The sequence below is a fragment of the Gobio gobio genome (assembly GCF_949357685.1).
Source record: "Gobio gobio genome assembly, chromosome: 24".
In the NCBI taxonomy this organism is placed as follows: Eukaryota; Metazoa; Chordata; class Actinopteri; order Cypriniformes; family Gobionidae; genus Gobio; species Gobio gobio.
The window spans coordinates 29,438,480-29,460,581 of NC_137120.1; the positions used below are offsets into that span (position 1 = coordinate 29,438,480).

Sequence of the window (22,102 nt, forward strand, 5' to 3'; positions counted from 1 at the left end):
TGAAATTGGCCTCATTATTGTAACGATTTCTTAATTGCAATTTTATTTTAGATAATTGTGACATTATTTTTCACAATTGTGACTATTTTGAACGACTGTAACTACTTTTTTATCCGAGAGCTCCCCCAACCCTCCATAGACAGCTATTTAATTACCACTTTCAAGGCCCAGAAAGGTAGGAAAGACATCGTTAAAATCGTCCATGTGACTCCAATGGTTCAACCTTAATGTTATGAAGCGATGAGAATACTTTTTGTGTGCAAGAACAAACAAAAATAACGACTTTATTCAACAATTTCTTCTAGTCTGTGTCAGACTTGTAAGCTGTTGATGTAGTAAATACAGTGCAATGTTTCCTAGTTCTACGGCAGAACGACTCGTGCGCATGCATGATGCGTGGTGCTCACGTGAACAGCATCGGCCAATGGTAAGCCGGCATTCTGGAACCGCTGCACTGTTTACACTACGTCAACTGCGTAAGAGTCTGACACAGGCTCGAAGAAATTGTTGAATAAAGTCGTTATTTTTGAGCACAAAAAGTATTCTCATCACTTCATAAAATTAAGGCTGAACCACTGGAGTCACATGGACTATTTTAAAAATGTTTTACTACCTTTCTGAGCCTTGAAAGTGGTAATTAAATTACTGTCTATGGAGGGGCCTGCCCTCGGATTTCATCAATAATATCTTCATTTGTGTTCCGAAGATGAACGAAGGTCTTACGGGTTTGGAACGACATGAGGGTGAGTAATTAATGACAGAATTAAATTTTTTGCGTGAACTAACCCTTTAATTCTCGTAATTGCAATATTCATGCAAATGCTACACTGTAAACCCTAACGCTAGTAGGACAAACTTAAATTGAACAAATGAGTTCAGATTTACTTTTATGAGTATTTAGTATTTTCTTTTGCTTTCAAGTTCACAGAACTGATATTTTAAGTAATCTAAAATAAATAATTTCCAAAAAACTTTTTTACTGAAACTGGGCTGGGATTTCTATTTCCCAATATACTTTGCTCATGGCACTCGAAAGGTAAATGCTCAAATTAAGTGTTATATTAGGTTTTTTTTGTGTGCAAGATTAATGTTAAGTGGGCAATTTAGTAGTGTTTAATGTTTTGTTATGCTAGTTTAGAAGAGTTTCTGTTATGTTGGGGTTTTTTTTTGTAGGGTTACCATAAGGGTGACGAGTGAGAATGAGCTTAGTTTGAGAACAGATACATGTTAAATGTATTATACTGCTGTCCTCATTCGCTATGCTAACTGTAAATGGACTGCATTTATATAGCGCTTTCAACAGACCCGTGGCCATCCAAAGCGCTTTACATCTTGCCTCACATTCAGCCACACTGTAAAAAAATATTGTTGGTTTAACTTAAAGTAAGTAACCTGGTTGCCTTAACCTTCGTTGAAATTAAAAAAAAATAGTTAATACAATGAAGGAAATTGGTTTAATAAATAGAAACTCAAAAAATTTTTGTATCTGAACAACATAAATAAATAAAAATGTTGTGATAAATCATGAAAATAGCACAATTTGGTATGTTTCACTGCATTATTACAAATAAAACACAATTACGCAATATGCTTACAACATATTTTAATAATATTTGAATAAAGGGTGATTCTCAAATGTTCATTGTATTAACTAAATTTTTTAATTTCAATGAACTCAAAATTAAGGCAACCAGGTAACTTACTTTTTAGAAAAAGTTTTACAGTGCATTCATACACCGACGGCGGTGTCAGCCCAGGCACCATCCAGCTCGTCGGGAGCAACTGGGGTTAGGTGTCTTGCTCATGGACACCTCGACCTCGACACTTGGTCAGGTGGAACCGGGGATTGAACCACCAACCTTCCGGTTTGTAGACAACCTACATGAACCACTGAGCCACTGAGCCACTGCCGCCCCGAATGCTACCAAAGCATTGTGTAACAAATTAGCAAGATGGCATTTGTAGAATTAGCTAATTAAAGCTAGTCAAGTTTCCTAAAAATTTGAGATTACATTATTTTTTTAAAGTTAAATGTATGAATTAGCTTACTCAAGCATATCCAGTTCAGGCCAATTAAAATGTATGATTACAAAATAAAAAACTGCAAGTTCTGCTTAAACTTTAAATGTCTTAACTTATTCGGGTTTACAGTGTAGAAGAGTTTCTGTTAATGTAGGTTTTTGGAGAGTTACCATCATGGTGACAAGTAGTGTATGTGCCTTGGTTTGAGAGTATTTATATTGCTGCACACATTCAGCAAGTGCTATTCCATACTATTGTTAACAAGGTAGCAAATTAGCAAGTTAGCATTTTCTGAATTAGCTTGTTATAGATAGCCAAGTTTATACTAATAAAAATGTTCACATTGAGGTTCCATGAACATTTTAAGTTAAATGTATGAATTAGTGTACTCTAACATTTCAATTTAAGAACAATTATGAACAATTTAAGAACTCATGTATAAGTAGAAAATAGAAATATGCCAGCTCTGCCTACTTAAACTTTGAATTTCTTAACTTTTCGCCTCGATTTTTTGTTTAACTTATTTGGGTTTACAGTGTACTTCATCTAACTATTTCTCATATTTGCAACTTAATGTCTCTTAACTGCAACTATTTCACACAATCGCAAATGTATTTCTTATTTTAAACTTTCTCTCACAATTCCTCGTTTTATTTTTTTTACTCAGAAATGGGCTTCTATAATAAAAAAAAAAGATCTGTGTCACATCTGTAGGGGGGGGGGGGGGGGTGGATCCGATTCGGGCCACATTCAGATGCAGCATGAACGTAGCCAATGTTACTAGGTGATGTGAATGTTAGAGTTGAATATTTAGATGGGAACAGCTAGAAAAGAATGGGAGGGAGCAAGGGAGAAAAAGAGAGAGAAAGAAAAGGGAGAAAGATGTTGTGAGTGGGAACTAAGCGGTGCACCGGATGAGCGAGTGAAAAGCATTTCTTCATTCTGTCAATACTGGGATGAAGAAGGGAGGGGGTGCGAGAGATATGTGGCGAGAAATAGAGGGAGAAAGAAAAGGAGAGAAAGAGGCAGAAGGAAGGAAAGGGAGAGAAAGCATGAGAACTGAGATATATAGACAGGCAGACAGACCGGCAGACGGAGATAGGAGAGAAAAGAGAGATAAGGTGAGAGAAAGACAGGAGTAGAGAGAGAGAGAGAGACAGAAAACTCCCCCTTTTTCTCTCCAAGCTGGTGGGATTCCTCCCCAGGGGTTTCTGTCTTTAAACCTCCATGCTCTTTAAAAATTCTGCCAGCCAGCAGGTCTACACGGCGCTATGGAACTGTCTCCAGCAGGGGAGAAATGTGTGATTGTGTGTGTGTGTGTGTGTCTGAGGAAAGAGAGAGCGAGAGAGACAGAGACTGGCAGAGCCACCATGCTGACGGCACAGAGATCCCAGTGACAGGTTCAAACCCAATCTCCCCACAGGTCAGTGTTCACTGTACCCCCAAACCCCAATTAAGTCCTTCTTTTTCTTTCTCCATATCCCTCTCTCTCTGGGTGTCAGAGAATGCGGCCATAACACATGCAGCGCCCCCGTGGTTATTATGACGAAAACGCTACTAGGTCCAAAATCAAATGCGTCTACTACTACATTCTCTAAAGGAAACGTGAGCGTTGCTCACCTGTGCAAAACTCGCCGCCATAATGCCAAAAATATATATGTGGTGATATTGGGTACCATTCACATTTTAACCGATACCGGTACTGGTACCTGAAATTCGGTACTGGTACCTGAAATTCGGTACTGGTACCTGAAATTCGGTACTGGTACCTGAAATTGGGTACCAGTACCAAACGGTACCTTTTTCCCGGTACTTCAGGGATGTTTACCTCAATAACTGTAAAGAAACTGCAAGTAATTTATAGAAGTGGTATTGACATTATGCCAGAGCCGCAACTGGTCGCTGTCTGCCATTGTCTGTGATGTGATATATTTCTATTTTCATTTCTTTGAATGATTTCCCACAAATTCTGTTGTGTATTTTCTGGTAATCAAATGAAGACATAAACATTAATTTAATTTATCTTTTAATTTAATTAAACTTTTTTGTCAAACAAAGTGCTGCACAACTGAGAATTATATAGTTAAAATTAAAACATGGATGAAAAATTGTGATTTATTTCTTTTAAAAAAAGTTGATAACATTACACTAGTGTTAGTATTATTATTATTACATTGAGACGTATCTTAAATTTGTCAAGTTAAACAAACTTTTATTTTTGACGGGTTGCCGTGAAGACCTTTGAGTTTCTGTGTGTTTATGATATGATGGTAATTTTTCTCAATTAAAACGGTAAAATGCTCATGAAGTGACTCTCAGATCGGCTAATGAGATGACGTTCATGCATTCATGTCCTCAAATCAGACGGCAGAGATGGAAACACGCGACAGTCACGCGAGATTCTGTGTGTGCCTGTGTGTGTGTGTGTGTGGTAAATGGCAAGTCTGCACCATTAATTCGCACAGAGACACGTGGGACATGCAGGATTCGTATTTAAATAGTCTTTTTGTGGTTTAAAATTCACAGACACTAGTCTATATCACCAGAAATGCGTTCTCAGGTATCAAAATGTGGGACTGATCAATTTAATGTGAATCAGTACTCAGTAGTACAGACGAAATTCGGTCGGTACCCTAAAAAGTACTGAGTTTGGTACCCAACCCTAGTGGTGATTACCATGCTGTTGCTAATATGTGGTTTTATAGCGTTAGATTGTTGTTAGGGTGTTCTTTGTGGTTGCTAGGTGTTCGCTTATAAACCTTATGTAGCCCCGCCCCTTTTCAAAGCTGCACTCATTATGTTCTGTCTTCGGTTTGTATTTCCACAGCATGAAGGTAATCTTACGGATTTATGAAAGAACCGCTCTATATAGAAATATGGCTCAGGGCCCGTATTCACGAAACATCTTCAGGCTAAAAGTAGCTCCTAACTTGCCAATTTAGAAGAAACTCTAAAAAATAATGGGCATGTCAGTACTAATTTTAGGACATTTTTGTAGAGTATTTCACAAAGCATTTTAGCCTTAAAACTAGCTCCTAAATCCATGAAACGCTAGGAGTAGTCAAGAGGACTCCTAAGTCACTAAGACATTCAAGCACAAACAATCCTAATGACTGTTGCCGCAATCTGACCAAAGACACAGTACACCATTGGAGGCAATAGTGATAATAAATGTATCCTAAATAAAAAATAAAGTGGAGTTCAAACTTACAAATTATCAAATAGAGTAAAAAATATAAGCATATTAGGCGCACTGTCCGAGGGGATCGAGGGCCCCGACCTTGGAATTAGGAATTTACAAAATAGAACATTTAGAATAGATGCTACTTTATCGAACAATTACGACTATTTCTCATAAATGGGACTTGGTTTCTCATAATTGCAAGTTTATTGCCAACAGCTGTGAATTTTTTGCAGAATTACGAATGTATTATTTAGTCTTTAGGTTTAGTCTTTTTCTATGTATCTATTTACAACTGCAACAAATTCTCATAACTGCTACTTAATTTCTCACAATTGCAACTGTTTCCTACAATTGCAGATTTGTTTGCACAATTGCGAATTACAGAAAGGTCTTTAAGTTTGGCCTTTAAAAACATCTAAGCTCTGTAAAAAAAAAAAAAATTCTAGTGACCGATCACATCTAAATTTTTCAGTTGGCCAAATTGAATTTCTGTGAATTGATGCAATTTAATTCACATTAATTCAATTTGGCCAACTAAAAAATTTAGATGTGATCAGTCACTAGAAAATGTTCAATTGGAGACCAGAGATTTTTTTTTTTTACAGTGTGGTTAAGCAATAACCATTAAATTACAATTAAAAGCTTAAATCCTACAATTTTATATTGCCAACAACATAATGATCAGGGCTTGACAACTTTTTTGCTCACCAGCCACTGGCAAATTACTTAGCATTTTCACTGGCCACAATTTTTCATATATATTTATTATATTATATTATATTATATTATATTATATTATATTATATTATATTATATTATATTATATTATATTATATTATATTATATTATATTATATTATATTATATTATATTATATTATATTATATTATATTATATTATATTATATTATATTATATTATATTATATTATATTATATTATATTATATTATATTATATTATATATATATATATATATATATATATATATATATATATATATATATATATATATATATATATATATACACAGTATATTTTATTTGAATATTTTTTTATATAGATATACCTGGCAGCAGGTATATTAGGCTGCTGTCTCTTTAAAACGTGACGGATCCATTATACTGTTACACATGCGGTTTCTTTCTCAACTGTTTACGTTCACTAAAACATAACTGACCGTTTATGTGAATACTCGCCGAGACCGGCATTTTGACATTAGTTTGTGTGTATTTGACTGTTTAAGGTCAATAATCAACTCAAAACAACTCAATTTAGTACTGAGGGGCGGCTCTATGTAAGCACAAAATCTGCAGGAACGAGTAAAATTATACGCAATACGTGCAATCCCACGCCAAAATTTAAGCCCTGAAATACCAATAAAACAAAAATGAAACGAGTGAGTGAGGGGAGGCGGGTTTGTGTGTAACTAGGAGAGATGAGAGAGAGAGCGAGAAAGATGAGTATTGGAAGCGGTTCAGATTTTCAATATTTCAGTATCGATATATAATCGATATTTTTTGACAACACTACATTGCACAATTTTTTCAGATGCCTTTTTTAAATACTACAATTGATTATATATTATATAGCCTATAAAATTCAACACACAAAAGTGGCTAATAGGAGAGACTGTGTTACACGCCACTGCTGAAATACACCCGCATTTGGAGGGTTGGCGGGTGTAAAAAGTCCTGATAATGATATTAAATAAAAATGTGAAAATAATCAGATAAGCACATAAATCCGTGTCCATCCATGACACGGTCATGCAGTTTTGAGGTGTTGTAGCTTGCAGCGTATATATTCTCTATTAGAACTGGCGCCTGATGCAACTGCACATCAATGGGGATAAAATAATCTTCTGCCTTCTCTGGACCCTCAAATCTCCAACCGAGATTCCTTTCATTACGTTTTAATCGTATGCTGCTGGCTTGCCGCTTTTGACCCTGCACTACGCGCCTTTAATAAGTGCCGACTTCGCCCCTGGATCGAGGCAAAGTGCTAAAGGGGTAGCTCTTCCAGAGTTTCAAATTGACACAGGGCATTACATTTTCACTTGAAACGAGCCAAGCAGAGCGGGAGGTGGTTGATTTCTCTTCTTTAGTCCTTGTCTTCCTTTTCTTTTTCGCGGCTTCTTGCACTGACCCTTAGGTGGTAAGAAGCTAATATTCGGTGTGCTGGCACAGAGGTTATTTCTTTCCCGCGCAAACACGCCGTCTGTGCGAGACTGCTTAAGGAAATGTAGCAGGTGATGTATTGATCCTCTGCCCACTTCAAGAACTGACAAGTGCGTGACAGGACCGCTGGGACGAGACACGGGGCAGTGTGGATACGCAACCTCCACGCTAACCACCCCAAGCCTTCCAACACCAACTTCACTAGGCCTGTGGTCACTGGAAACCAGAGTTTTATAGTGCTACGCATGAGAAAAGGGTTTCTGAAAGAAGAAAAAAAAAACTGGCCTCAGAGACAAAAATTGTGGAATTGAAATGAGGAAAAAACTATTTAATTCCTAATTTTCCAAATAAATATAGAGATTCGGTCCAATTTAGCTCATTAGCCAAGTTTGTGCGATCAATAAGCCACTGCACGTTTGCTAGGTGGTTTCCAGGGTGTTCTGAGGTGGTTTTCAGGTGGTTCAAAGTGAACGTGCCCACCCACAAGTATCTATGATATTCAGGCTGCTAATACTGTGTACAAACAACAAGGTTTCTCTTCATTTTGAAAGCAAACGCAGGAGGATAGATTTTCCAAAACACTCTGCAATGAATTTATTAATGTGACGGGTAAGCGTTTTTTGTTCTTAAGAATACACAACTGATATTCTACTGGGCCAAGCTGAGATTCAGCTACATATGCCCGAGAACCGCAGAGCCAGAAACATCATTAATTGAGTGCCAAGTGGCCTGGGGGATTTTCTGCGTTTAAGCTGTCAACTCCCATTGGACCACGCGATCGCTCGCTCACTCACTCTCGCTCTCTCTCTTTCTCTCAGCTGTGGCTAGAAGCTACATCAAGCGTGTGGAGTCTCTGAGAAATGCAACCACCACCCCCTCATGCTCTCTCTCTCTCTCTGTCTATCTCTTCCTCCACCAAACCAGGACATCCTGCACTTTGGGCCAACGACAAGTATTTCCTTCCTCGATTGAGGTTTGTCGCCACGCTTTGCATATCTCAAGAGGTTTGCGAGAGCTAGAATACTTAAAGATAACATTTAAAATGGGAGGTCACCGTGGTTCTTAATTTCAGTTCAGTAGGTGGACTGAAACTGTGGCTGCGTAGGGAAGTAAAACCGACAGATGACCAATCGTCCTGTTCCATATTCAAAGAGGACGTGAGACCAGAGTTGAAAATATCCCTTTTATTTTTTTGCAAGATGTCACTTTCTTGATGAATAAGTCAATGTCTGAGACAGCCCATGTAATGAAGACTGTTTCCTACAAGCACCCTCCAGCGTTTCTGGCACTGCTAACAGAAAGAACCATGAGGAGAACGCTTTTTTCCAGTTCTCAAAGCCCTAAGGTCAGGGTAATCAGACGCCACGGGCAACAGCGCGGCCTTAGTGAGGATGTTTCGACTAGCCTGATGCAAAGGCCAGCTAACTGGGCCCGGCCTTCACATTACCCACTCTCTGGAGATCTGAACTGAAGAAAAATCTCCAAAATGAGACGAGTATGGGATACCCCAAGAGCAAGGCACGGCCCCCCTTTCCATTCCTCCAGCTCCGGCAGACGATGTTCTCCTCAATCACGGCTCATCTCGCACATGCCCTCCATGTTAAAGCGTTGAAACCACACCGACGCTCTTCGTGCTCCATGATGATGCTCCGCTGGCTGGCCTTCCCCCCGGGCTGCTGGTGCGTGTCCTGCAGAGGAGGGGGTGAAGCGGGGGGAAAGGCTACCAATCATGAAGTGTCAGGCTTGGGGCATATGATTGTACACTGTGTCAAAGCTAGACAAATATTTGCCCCGCGAGGCTCCGGGGACGCGGTTTCTCGCTTTGTTACATGAGCTGTAGCTTCACTCAGCATGCCGGTTTACCGCCTAACTAAGGAGATGGAGGGCCGGGTGACATCTGGAGGCTCCTGTGAAACTCTCCAACATCCATCAGGTCAAACACACTCCGCTGGTGGCTTGGAATGTGATGTTAGCGCTGCGCTAGTCCCTTTGGGAGACAACGCAATGCTGGAGAAATGTGTAAATCTCAAGGATGTGCATGATAAGGTCACGGTTAAAGGTTAAATTTGAGATAAACAAGACAATATGATTATCTCCTAAATGCAGAATATCAGGCCTTGCTTAACCCTAAGACTACAACCTCCGATGGCTCACCGTTTTTACAAAACGGTGATATGAAATATTTAGCAACTATGAGATGTAGAAATTGCCACATTAACACAGAATTGGACTGACGTGCGGCCACATGTTTGTCTAAATTGGCTATTTTGCAACGGTTTCAAAAACGGTTCATCCAATCAGATATCAGAGCAAAAACGATATATTTAATAATAATGTATTGACAGTGCGAGTCTCGTTTCTTCTCCCGCCACCTCTTCTTTCACATTTTATTTCCTGTCTTTAAAAAAAACTAACATAATTAGTACATTTAACTTTAAAATAATAATATAAAACTATAATAAAAATAAAATATAAATAATCTTGTAAATATTAATATGATATTTGTATATTTTCACATTGTTTTTATTTATTTATGTATCTAATAATAATAATAATAAAAGAATAATGTGTAACATATTTTTTAATACATTAATAATATTTTCCATCACTTATTAATTTTTTTTTTAATAGTATGGAGAACTCACAGGAAAGTACAAGGAGAGGAGACTGAACAGGACTGGGACATATTTAGTCAAAATATATGAACGACACACAAATACTGCACGAATTTAAGCTTTCAGTGGGCGGAGACTCCACGTGGGCCTGCTAATAACCATAACTGCACCTGTTAATAAAAGGCAACATTAATATATGCTGCACTGTGCTATAAAAGTGATTTGTGATTTTTCAGTGTTACTAAATAATTACAGATGAAACGTCCTATTGAGATTATTCATAAAACACAAACATAAGACGATGCTTTAAAAGAGGAGAACAGCCAATCTCTCCAGTTATTTACGAGCTGATGCTCTTTAACCCGTCATCAATGAAAACATGATGGCTTTTCATAGCAAACCCTTTCAAATAACTTCAAATAATGTCAGTTTCTATGGCAAGCGCAGAAATAATAACCCGCATATGCATATCTGTTTAATTTCTTTTATTTTTCCCTTTCAACTGGCATCCGAAAAGAGATCTGAGAGGGATCAGGGCAATAAAGTCTCGCTTTTCCATCTGTCTGCTTCATTTGCAAAAAATGGCCTCCTTGCGATTCAGATATATATACGGCTTTCTAGCTGCTCCACATGGCAGCTGTAGGTGACCGCGGCCACGGCGAGTCTCTGGGGCCGAGGGATCGCACTTCATATTTCGCCGCCCTCTGTGCCAGCTTCCAGTCTGTTCGCCCCTCATTTAGAGTCCCTATTCGAGCAGAGCGGGTAGTGGAAGAGAGGAGGATAAAAAATCAATTCATATTTCCATAATCCACAGTCCTGTCTGTCTCCGTCTCTTCCCTCGCCCTCTCTCTCTCTCTCTCTCGCTCCCCTGGGGTAAAGTAACCCCTCCACCCCGATCTACGGCCTACAACTGTCATTACGCGCCGCAACAATAAGAGGATAAACAAAGGAGGCCTGTAGAGATCGGAGCTGCTGCTGCCATATGCTGGCTAACTTGGGGGAAAAAAGGGATTTCAGCGGCTAGAGAGGGAGCAGCCGTACAAAGACGCAAAAAGAGCCTAATCCTGGTAATGAGGCGACTCAATGAGAGCCTTTATGTCAATGTGGAAAAGGCCGATCCATCTGTACACATCTTAAACTAGAAACGATCATGTCACAAAACAAGCTGAGCGGAGCTTTCTGGAGGACTTTGTGCTATCACGCTTGAGTTTTTATAACCGCCAACATGTAAATTACAGTTTCTGAAGCATCGCTGCAGAAGTCTGATGAAGACCAAAGTGCACACGAAAGCCAAAGATGCTCATGTCTCCTTTCTTTCATTCTCATTTGAGTTCATAATGAAGCGTCCAATTTTCTTTGCGCGAGCAGAAAGGCTCGAAACATGGAGACCTTGAGGCCGAGCGAGCAGAAATGAAGTGTGAAAACCACAACACTGCACTATGACCCAGGCCCAGGCCCAGACCCACTTCTCCTTGTGCAGAGAGCACACATGACCTGAACTACACTGAAGCAACAACCAACACAAATGCAAACATTTCAATTCTTCTTTTACTGATCATAGTTTTAGAAGTTCTGCAATGCCTATTTGAAAGAAGTTTAATTATTAAGAGGGCAATAAAATGTTACATGTGAAAGAGTTTTATTCTTATAACTACTGCTCAACTGATATGAGCTTTTTAATAACCAATGGCAATATCTAGAGTGCAGCATCACCAATGTAATGCAGATATATATGATTCTGTATGTTAAATGTTTATTTATATGTTTATATATATCATTGTTAAATGTTTATTTATATGTTTATATATATAGTTTTATATATTTTATATATGTACATTTTTAAATATTAATGTTTATTATATAATGTTTATCATTTACATATGCATATACATATAAATACAGTATATAGCAAATAAGATGTATTTAAAATAAACAATTTTATACTTGCATATTTTTAAATAATATTTAAAACATGTAAAAATATACATATATTTAATAACTTAAAATATTTAATATTTAAATAAATGTTTAAATAAAAAATATATATTTCTACTACAGTATCCATCTAAAAATATATATTTAAATATATAACATAATTTTATATAATATAATGAATATAATATAATAATAAATAAATGTTTGAATAAATCCAATTATCTAATACAGTATCCATCTAAAAAAATAAATATATTTACAAATATATATCATAATTAATATAATATAATAAATGAATGTTTAAATAAAAAAATATATTTAAATAAATCTAACTATCTACTACAGTATCCATCTAAAAATATAAATATGTTTAAAAATGAATATTTAAATATATAATATAATACATTTTGGAATTGACACTAAGTAAAATGTGATGTGATTATCTCAAAATATCGGCTGATCAGGCTAGCATATCAGTCTATCACAACTCAAAATCACGCTTAGTATGCATTACTAGTGTGATATTGTACCAACCCATGAGTGACACACAGCACAGCTGTACTGGTGTGAGATACAGCGGTGAGCGTACGAAGAAGCTCCATCCACACCCATTCACATCACAGCCAGCTGATAATTACCAGAACAACGCTTATTGAAGACCTGCTCACCACTTTTCATTATCAGCAACATCACACCGCATGGGAGAGAGAGAGAGAGAGAGAGAGAGAGAGAGAGAGAGAGAAGAGGGAGGAAGAGAGGAGGGAGGGAGGGAGGGAGGTAGGCCTTAGGAGCAGGAGGGGTCGTGGATGTGGTGCTGGTGGGGTGGGGTGGGGGTACGGAAAGAGAAAAAAAAAAGTTCCTCTGTCTCCAACCTGGTCTCCAAAGTCCTGAGGGAACTTCCACAGCACTGTCGGATCTGTAAGAAATTGACAGACAGCATTAATCAGCAACCACGCACCGTTCAGAACACATACATATTAATGAAGGGGGTGGGGGCAAGGGTGGTTTCTCCTATGTGTCGGCACACCGCGGCAACGAGCGGAGGCATGGAACGTTCTGCATATGCAAATGTCATCCGGTTAGATAGAGGCCTTTAGAAACACAGACACACAGAGACAATACTCGACTACCTGCAGAAACAGCAGATGTGTGGCGCTGCATTAATATTTCACACCTAAATTTGTTAAAGGAAAGCATTTACTGCAGTCGTTTAAAAATATAATGCTCACATTCAAAATATGAATTCATTTATTATTCATTTTTGAATAAATATTATATGTCATAGGCCAGGAGTGGGCAACTCTGCCCTGAAAAACGTCAATTACAAAATACAAAAAATAATCTAATAACCAATGTTTGGGAGTTAATAACTTAGCATATACCTCAGTTAGTTTTTAAAATATTTTTTAATCACACATATTTCGATTTTTGGTGAAACGGCGTAATCTTGACATAAATGAGTATGTGGAGACTTTGAAACCACACGCCTTGTGACACATAATAGGGCAGCACGCCTCTGCAATGAGTCACTCTAAAAAGATCAGCTTGGACCACAAAACAACAACTCAATGTCTGCTGAAGGTCAATGTGAGAACGCTGAAACCAGACGATGAGTTTGGTGCACAGACACACAGGGTGGGCAAGGTACGTCTGATCTACAACCTCCATGTTATGACAATAGGGGTGAGAATTTTTCTACAATTCGTTTTTGCGCACAAAAAAAGTCCACTATTGTCAAAAGAGTAGTGATGCATGAAGCACAGAAGACACTTTCAAATCAAGCAGGTTTCTGTTGATGAATCCACATGTTCATGTTCACACTTGTAGATCGGTTCGCTTGGTTTGTTTGGCCCGGACCAAAAACAAAAAACATATTAGTACTGGTCTGCTTAGTCTCTCTTAGTCGCTTTCATTGGTCAAGGACCGCCCAAGAGGACATTTGACTGACATGTAACGCAACCAATCACAGTTCGTTTAGGTCCGCATCATGTTTAGGGGCGTGAAAATGTACAGTTGATGTCCCTGCAATCTATAAATGATCATTTCAAGAAAGTTGTTCAAGTTTACTGCAACAATGGAGCATCAGACGTTCAGCCAATGGTCCGTGGGCGTGACATCTGAAGCTGAGACTATGGTCCGCTTAGCATTCACTTTGGCATTTTAACACCGAACCTAAAGGCATAGGGATATGCCTCGCAACCTGAATGGTCTGCTTTTTTATTATGTATGTATTGTACGTCGTGACGGAACTTACCGAACATCCAAAACAATGCTGTGTGCTGGGCTAAATACACTCGTTGTCTGTGCGTAACCCTACATGTGATGGTATTTTGACCAGCTGAGAACTCGTGAAGAGCTTATGTGTAAAGGAGTCGAAAAAACGGCAGGAATCCCTCCATCACATAAACAAAGATCTGCTGTGTCCTGCAATCTGATGCCTGTCCCGAGCTGTGATGGGCAACATCGTGACTATAACAAGACAAAACAGGTTTAATTCTGTCCTTTTTAGTTGCATCTTGTGACATTATGTCCCGTTTTTGGTTAGTTTACATGCCTGTTGATCTGTTGTGCGTTCATATGGGTATCGGTCCACTTGTTTGCTGCGAACCAAGATTCGGATGGCAGCGTTCACATTTATTCAAATGAACCGCACTAACAGAGCAAACTCACCAGGGTTTGTTTTATTCGAACCAAACATGCCAAGTGTGAACAGACCCCTAATTGAACCTACCTTGAACCAAATGCGGAATCCATAAGTGGATTCCCATAGTAAAAAAATGGATTTCGCCTGAGGAAATTCACCGAACTACAGTAAACGTGACTGCATCACAATAAATCAGTTGTTTCCCATGTAACCACATAAAATTAGGTGTAGCTGTAGCAACTTTTGTTTTGGTTGCCAAATATTTTGTTTCCCTCTTCAGCTGAGGTCGTATTCAGAGTATGATTGGCCCAACATCAAACACCGGTCTGTTACAGGAAGCTCAAATATCCTGTCTGATGAAAGATAAATATGCTCTCAGAAGAGAAAAGATGGTCTCACAGAACTCGTACAACAACTATGACACAGAACTCCAATCATTTCAATAGGAATATACGTGATTTTGCATGAGGGCGACCCAGATTTCACTTTTGTTACAGTTAATCATATGAATTCACCACTTTGACCAATAGAAAACTACTTGGTTTGAAAGTGACTTCTGTGTGAACGGTGCTTCATCCCTCACTATATCATTGACAATATACCTTTTTGTCGCAAAGGTTAATCAAAACTTTGCTAATGTGATCTTAAGTAGACTAAGTAGGCAATTGGCCTGTCTAAATACACACATTTGCGGTCTTGGCCACTTGAAAGCGCCGTGCACTGCACACGACAGGAAGTGAGTGCGCAAAACTGTCCAAAGCTCAGAGTGCCCTTAATGTCCACTAAACCCACTCTTCTGAGTGGTATTTGTGGCTAAGTGTATACCATCATGCATTATGTTTGGGAACTCACATGCCCCGAAATCATGCAGTCTGGTAAATAGATACAACGTATCAAAATAAAGCACTGTAAACACTTGCATTTTTGCAATATTATAGCCTTAGTGTCTCCTATCAGATAATCAAATGTTCTACACACACTTGCGGTCTTCACACCCATTTGAACACTATTACAGGAATTTACAGGAAATACGGGAAATACATCATGCAAGTAGATTAAGGGGTCAAGTGCAAAGACCACCAGTATTTGGACAGGCTCTAAGTCAGGACAAAGGGTGTGTTCACACTTTTCCGGTCTGGTTCGATTACAACGAACTCCGGTGCGATTGCTCTATTAGAGCAGTTTATTGAATAAATGTGAAAGTTGCCATTTGAACCTTGCTGTACACCAAAGAAAGCAGACTAAGGGCGTTTTCACACCTGTAGGTCATTTGTTTTGTTCCGAAACAGGGACTTCATTTTTTACAATGTTGCATTATCTTCTTGGTTCGGTTCGCTATCACAAGGCAACCTTTCCAAGCGTACCAAAATGTGTTTATGCAAGTCACATGCGAGTACAACTGTACTCTTATTGGTCAGAGTTTCCTCTGTGTCATCCATCAAGATGATTGACAAGTTCGCTCCGCAAGCTTATTGTGGCTTTATATGTAACTTTCGAGACACACGCAAACGCTATACGAATGTAGCCGCCATTCCTGCTGTTAAATGATATTCTACATTCATATTAATATTGCAGCAAATTCAAACACGCTCTCTTTGGATCTCCCAGCGCTCCCAGGTTAACTGTGTGAACACATGCAAACACTATACGAACGTTATTAATGCAGCTAGAGCAAAAATCAAGGATTCCTCAGGACAGAATTCTCCCACAGATTAAACAATTACACACAATTTTAAGACGAAGAGGTGCTCTTTTGGTTTTCAACTGTGATAACTAATGTGCTCACTCATAGAATCAGACACTATTGCCGTTATGATTTATAATACCATGATTTGGTTTGTTGGTCTGTTAGGTCGGATTGCTTTCACGCCTCAAGCGGACCACCCCAAAGTTAATTTCCGATCGGTCTGAGACCACCTCGTTCAGGCGGTCTCGAAGCGATTGTTTTGGTGCGAATCCGAGCGCGATTGCAGTGTTCAGTTCACATATGCCTAAACGAACCGAACCAAGGGAGAAAACGCACCAGGTTCTGAAACAAACGCTCAGGTGTGAAAGCATCCTAAGACCCCAGAAAAGCTTTCAAAAGAACTCTGGTGCAGTTCAACTGAAATACGAATGCAACACGGAACAAAGACATGTAAACAAACCAAAAAACAGGCCATGATGTCACAAGAATCGACCCTAAAAAGGACAGAATGCTTATGCATACCCGTTTTTCTCATCATAGGAACTATGTTGCCTATTACAGTTCGGCATTGGAACCTTGAAAATCTCTGCTGGTAAAAATACCATCATATGTACACTAGGGATGGGCATCGAGAACCGTTTCCATTTTAGGACCGGTTCCAAATTGCCCAGAACCAGTGATTCGATTAGAAACGCGCATTTCGATTCCGCTTATTGGTTACTGTGCGCGCATATTTTATTGTGATTTTTAACCGCTGCACACACACACACGTGCACAGAACGAACGGCTTCTCATAGTGAATGAATAGTGCATGATAATGAACTGAGTTCTCTCCTTGTCTTTTTGCACAGTACATGAATGGAAAAATGCACACAAAAATGTCAAAATTCTCTTGTAAACACAGTCGGTTATGTCGTTGACGGCAGATTTTATTGATGCCGTCTCTATGATAACGTTAATCAAACAACAAAAGATGATAAAATGTACTTGTCGTTCTAGGCACAATAACTTTTAACTATATTTGTAATGCAAAGCCTATATTTTATCAATTTTATCAGTGCAGTGTTATTTTACATTTGATTACAGTTTCCAAAGCCTACCTACCTGAAAATGTTTATTTCAATCCTATCTTTGTTCAATTGTATTTATTTTTGCAATTGCTAATATGTTTATTCGTTCTTTTTTTAATTACTGAGTGTTTACTTGTCTTTAATAATGCTTGAAGTTTATATTAGGCTTTTTTTAAAACACGCGTGCAGAATCTGAACACCTTTGTATTAAAGACAATAAATAACGCACATCACATTAAAGATCATTAATTAGAACTAAACAAGGGTAGGCTATACGACAACCGATTAAGAGTAAAGATGATCAAATAATCAAATTACACTTCAAATAAATGTTGATGGTTTCTGTCATTTTAGGTAGTTTTTATCACGCTGCTGTAAGTTCAAGTGTTCTGGGGGTTTTTTAACAAGTTTGGTTTTAGTTATTTGAAGCTATAAAATGGATAGACGTCATGATTGACAGCTGAGATTGACGGCTTCTCTGAGCGAAGTAATCACGGACAGAGGCACCAACAAACTTTTTTCGGGATCTTCAGGAGGAGATTGGAGCTTTAACTTCAATTTCTACAATTCCATAATTACACACCAACTAATGAGTTGTTCTGCAGTAAACCGTACCAACCGATTCTACAATTTTTTACAGTCTATGGGAACCACCTAGAAACCACTCAGAACACCCTAGCAATGCCATAGCAACCACCTAGAACACCTTGTCAACTGCATAACAACACCCTGGCACCCACTCACAACACCCTAGTGTAGGTTTTTAGACAAACGGCAGCTATACCACTAAATCCGATCAATGAGGCAAGTTAAATATGGAGTATTTGCATGTTAACCGTTTCCTCTTTCATGTCAGCATCAATTTAGAGAGCAACAATATGAACTTCCCATCATATTTGAACTGAAACTCTTGCTTCTGCATTCTGATCTAATCCACAGAAACAGTGCTGATGATTCAGTTCTGCTGTGCTGGAACTGATGTCAGATGATTGTCTGGCTGTCACCAGACCAAGCTCAATTTTTTAAGATTGAACATTAGTATGGGGAGTTTGCGGCAGGTGGATAAGCCGGTTTTGTGATTGGTCCCCGCAAATTTGTAACAGAAGCAGAATAGAAATATGTACAGGTTTCCAGCCTGAGCTGCAGGACAAAATCAAATCGCCGGCAGATCGGACTGGGTTTACCTAGTCTAGTCAGACGAAGCAGCGACTAGCAGAATGAACGCTTTGATGATTTAGCATGTCGGGCATGAACCGAACTTCGACCGTCCTTCATCCTCCATTTTTTTTTATATCCAAACCTCTTCTTTTTTTGTATCTCCACCATTCTGGACAAATCCACCGTAGTCGTGTCACTTCCCTTTGCAAAGGTAAATATGCCCGCATATTCTTCACCGGTGCTGACCAGAGTTCAGAGAGGAAAGGGAATGGGGGGGGGGGGGGGGGGGTGAAAAGACTGACAAAGGTGCATTACATAATCCCATTGTGAGATTTCACGGACCTTGTCTTATAATATTTTTACAAAGACTGAATTTCCTTCTCCCCAGGGATCTGAAGCCCAACTCCTCCATCTGATCTGGCAGAGTCAGGTCAATTTTATGCTGATTTTATGGGTGAGAGGATGGGAACCACTGCCAGGGAGAGAAAGAGGAACACAAGGGAGAAGAGGGAGAGAGAGAGAAAACGAAGAGATACGTCAGAGGAACAGAGAGAGAGAGAGAGAGAGAGAGAATGATGGGTGGTTGACAATAACATCTTTAAGATTTTAGCTTAAAATATTAATGAATGTAAAAGTGTATATTTTTAAATGCACCTTTTCCTAATTATTTTTAAGTTGTTGGTTTTTGTTTTGTTTTTTTCAATTTTCAACTTTTTTCATGATTGAATACAGTGCGATTCATCACAACACTACCTAACAGAGATATATTTTTAAAAGAAATTAATAGTTTTATTCAGCAAGGGTGCATCAAAAGAGACAGTAAAGACATTATAATGTTACAAAAATATCAGTTTCAAATAGATGTTTCTTTTGAACTTTTTATTCCTCAAAGAATCCCGAAAAAGGTTCCACAAATATATTAAGCAGCTCAACTGTTTTCAACATTGATAAGAAATGGGTCACACTTTAGATTAGGGTCCAATTCTCACAATTAACTAACTATTTAATAGCCTCAATAAACTCATAATTACTACTTATTAATAGTTAGTAAGGTATTTGTTAAGTTTAGGTATGGATTAAGGGATATAGAATATGATCATGCAGAATAATGCATTAATATGTGCTTTATTAGTACTAATTAACAGCAAATATCCTAGTAATATGCATGCTAATAAGCAAGTTAATAGCGAGAATTGGACCCTAAACCTAAAGTTATTTAAAATAGCAACATTATATCAGAATATTGCTGTTTTTACTGTATTTATCATCAAATGCCTTGGTGAGCATATGGGTCTTCTTTCCAAAACACTTTTCATACCAACCCCTTTTGAAAGGCAGTAAACAATGCCATGTAGTCATAAAATGCATGTGCAAGAAAATGATGTTTAAACAATTTTAGATGTCACAGTGCAGGACACTGCTGTCAGTGCGCTCACGTAAACTGCTTTGATATAGAGAGGGAAAAGACAATAAAAAGGGTAATAAACAAGAGTAGATTGAACAACAAAAATGGAGGCAAGAGAAAGCGATAGGTGAGAGGGAGGGGTAACAGAGGGGGCATTGCCCTCCAACCACGCACCTTCTGTGCTGCATATCCTGGAGGCTCCCGTGTTCTTACGGATTCAAAAATACCTTGAGACACATGCTTATTCATACACAGAGGCAAAAGGACTTGCAAATCTCTATCCCTGTGGGATTTTCGCACAGCGGGGGGGCTCACATGAAAAGCCCCAAAAATTCAGATGAGCTCTTTTATTATTAACACCCGCTCTGTCCCTTCAACAAGCCAGATCCGGCTTCAAATCTGAGCAATGCAATCAAATATTTGCCCAAACACTTATCTAGTAGGAGTATTCAAAGCAAACGTTTTGTCATTTTTTTAAGAAAGATGACAGTATCCGACGTGCTCAGATAACTTGCGTTCTCAGGTAACGCTAATTCCCATTGGCGATGAAAGAAAAAGATGTGTTTTTTTGTTCAAACACGAGTTTGTTCAACAATTAACCTCCCAAATGCACTTCGGCAAAGGTGCCGGAGTCTTTAAATGTGTCGCAGACACACAAAAATCTGTGTATGGAGGAAAAATGCATGCAAAAACTAACTACTAATAAAAATGGCAAAAGCTCTAAAAACTGAAGACAATATGAATAAATTCTATAATAGTATATAATGGATTGGTATCTTATACAAATTGTGTTTGTATATAAGAGAAACTTAAATTAAAAGTTTTGTATTGCGCCATAATTTTTGCGATTTCTCCCAGTGACGCTGAAAAAAGATGGCGTCATCAGTTCAAATATGATCTTGTTTAACAATTAACCTCCCATACGGACTTCAGCGAAAGTGCTGCCTTAATTCAAATGCGCCACAAACACAACAATCTGCAAAGACGCATGTAAAAATGACCGATTGGGTGACCAACTGTCTGTTTTTGGGAGGAGGGAGGTTTGTACACTAGGGAATGTAGAGAGATGAAGGCCCCTGTCTGTGGGTGAAAAGCTGTCAAAGGGAGCCCGGCTCCTTGCCTCCGCAGCCTCCTGCTGCCATATTGTGAGTGTGTTTGCGCGGGGCGGGCAGACACAAAGGGATTAATGGGTTAAGGCTGAAAGTTGAAGGTTAGGAGGGTAAACCCAACCCCTGCTGCTGAGGCAAGGAGAGAAATGTCACCGTGACAGACCTGGGGCTGCTTAATCCCCCTCTCGCCCCTCTCGCTCCCCAACGGCCTCCCCTCCTGGGCTTGACACACTGAGGCCGCTCCTGTTCCCAGCAGGTCTGCGAACCGCCCCGAGCCAGTGGGCACACAGAGAGACGGAAAAAGACAGACAGACACACACCCACACACAGGAAGAGGGGTAGACCAACTTGACTTTCAACTAGGGCTGGGCAGTACATAATGTACAGTGGAAGAACTGTGTCAGTCGGTAGACATATTTACATGTGAGAGCAGTGAAGAAACAAGAGGTAATGTGAAAATGCAGAGCCGGATGTGTCCTAAATAAAGTAAGTTATTAAGCCATATATAATTCAACTGACGTGCAGCCACAGGTGTGTGTACGCTGCACCTGTCGGGTTCTGGAAGTAAATATCCCATTCACTTTCTCCATCGAGAAATTGATTTTTAATGATTCTCTAAACCCTCCCAGAATTCCAGGTGATGAACCACACTACCCATAATCCTAAGAAGAAGATCCACCAATCAGGGAATCATATAGCAAACCCTCTCCCATGAAGCACTGTGAATGACGTAATCCAATGTTGTAAACTAAAACTTTTTTTTTTTTTTTTTTTTTTTTTTTTTTGGTCATTGAAATAAAGCTGCTATAAAATAAATGATAAATATTAGATTTAAAATGTTGCTTTATTTTAGTTAAATAAAACTGCTAAAGCTAAATAGAAAAAGAACAAAATCACTAAAACTTATTTTAAAAATAAAAATAATAAAACTAAAATGAAAATATAAAAATTGCAGCTATAAAAATGGTATATAAGTATTATTTTACTCAAATAAATAACATTGACTTAATCTGGCTCGTATTATCTTATATAACTTGTATGTTTGTATAAGAATATTTTGCAATAAATTCAATATATTTTATGATACCAGCATTACG

The 22,102-nt window shown here is 38.6% G+C and overlaps 1 protein-coding gene across 1 annotated transcript in view; it reads right to left on the reverse strand.

Moving 5' to 3' along the window:
- The window catches only part of dennd1b (DENN/MADD domain containing 1B), a 127,813-nt gene that overhangs the window by 74,431 nt on the left and 31,280 nt on the right, over positions 1-22,102 (reverse strand). Inside the window, exon 3 of the mRNA XM_079808531.1 lies at positions 12,805-12,848. Within this exon, the coding sequence (XP_079664657.1) occupies positions 12,805-12,848 (44 nt within the window). The remainder of the gene's footprint in view (positions 1-12,804; positions 12,849-22,102) is intronic.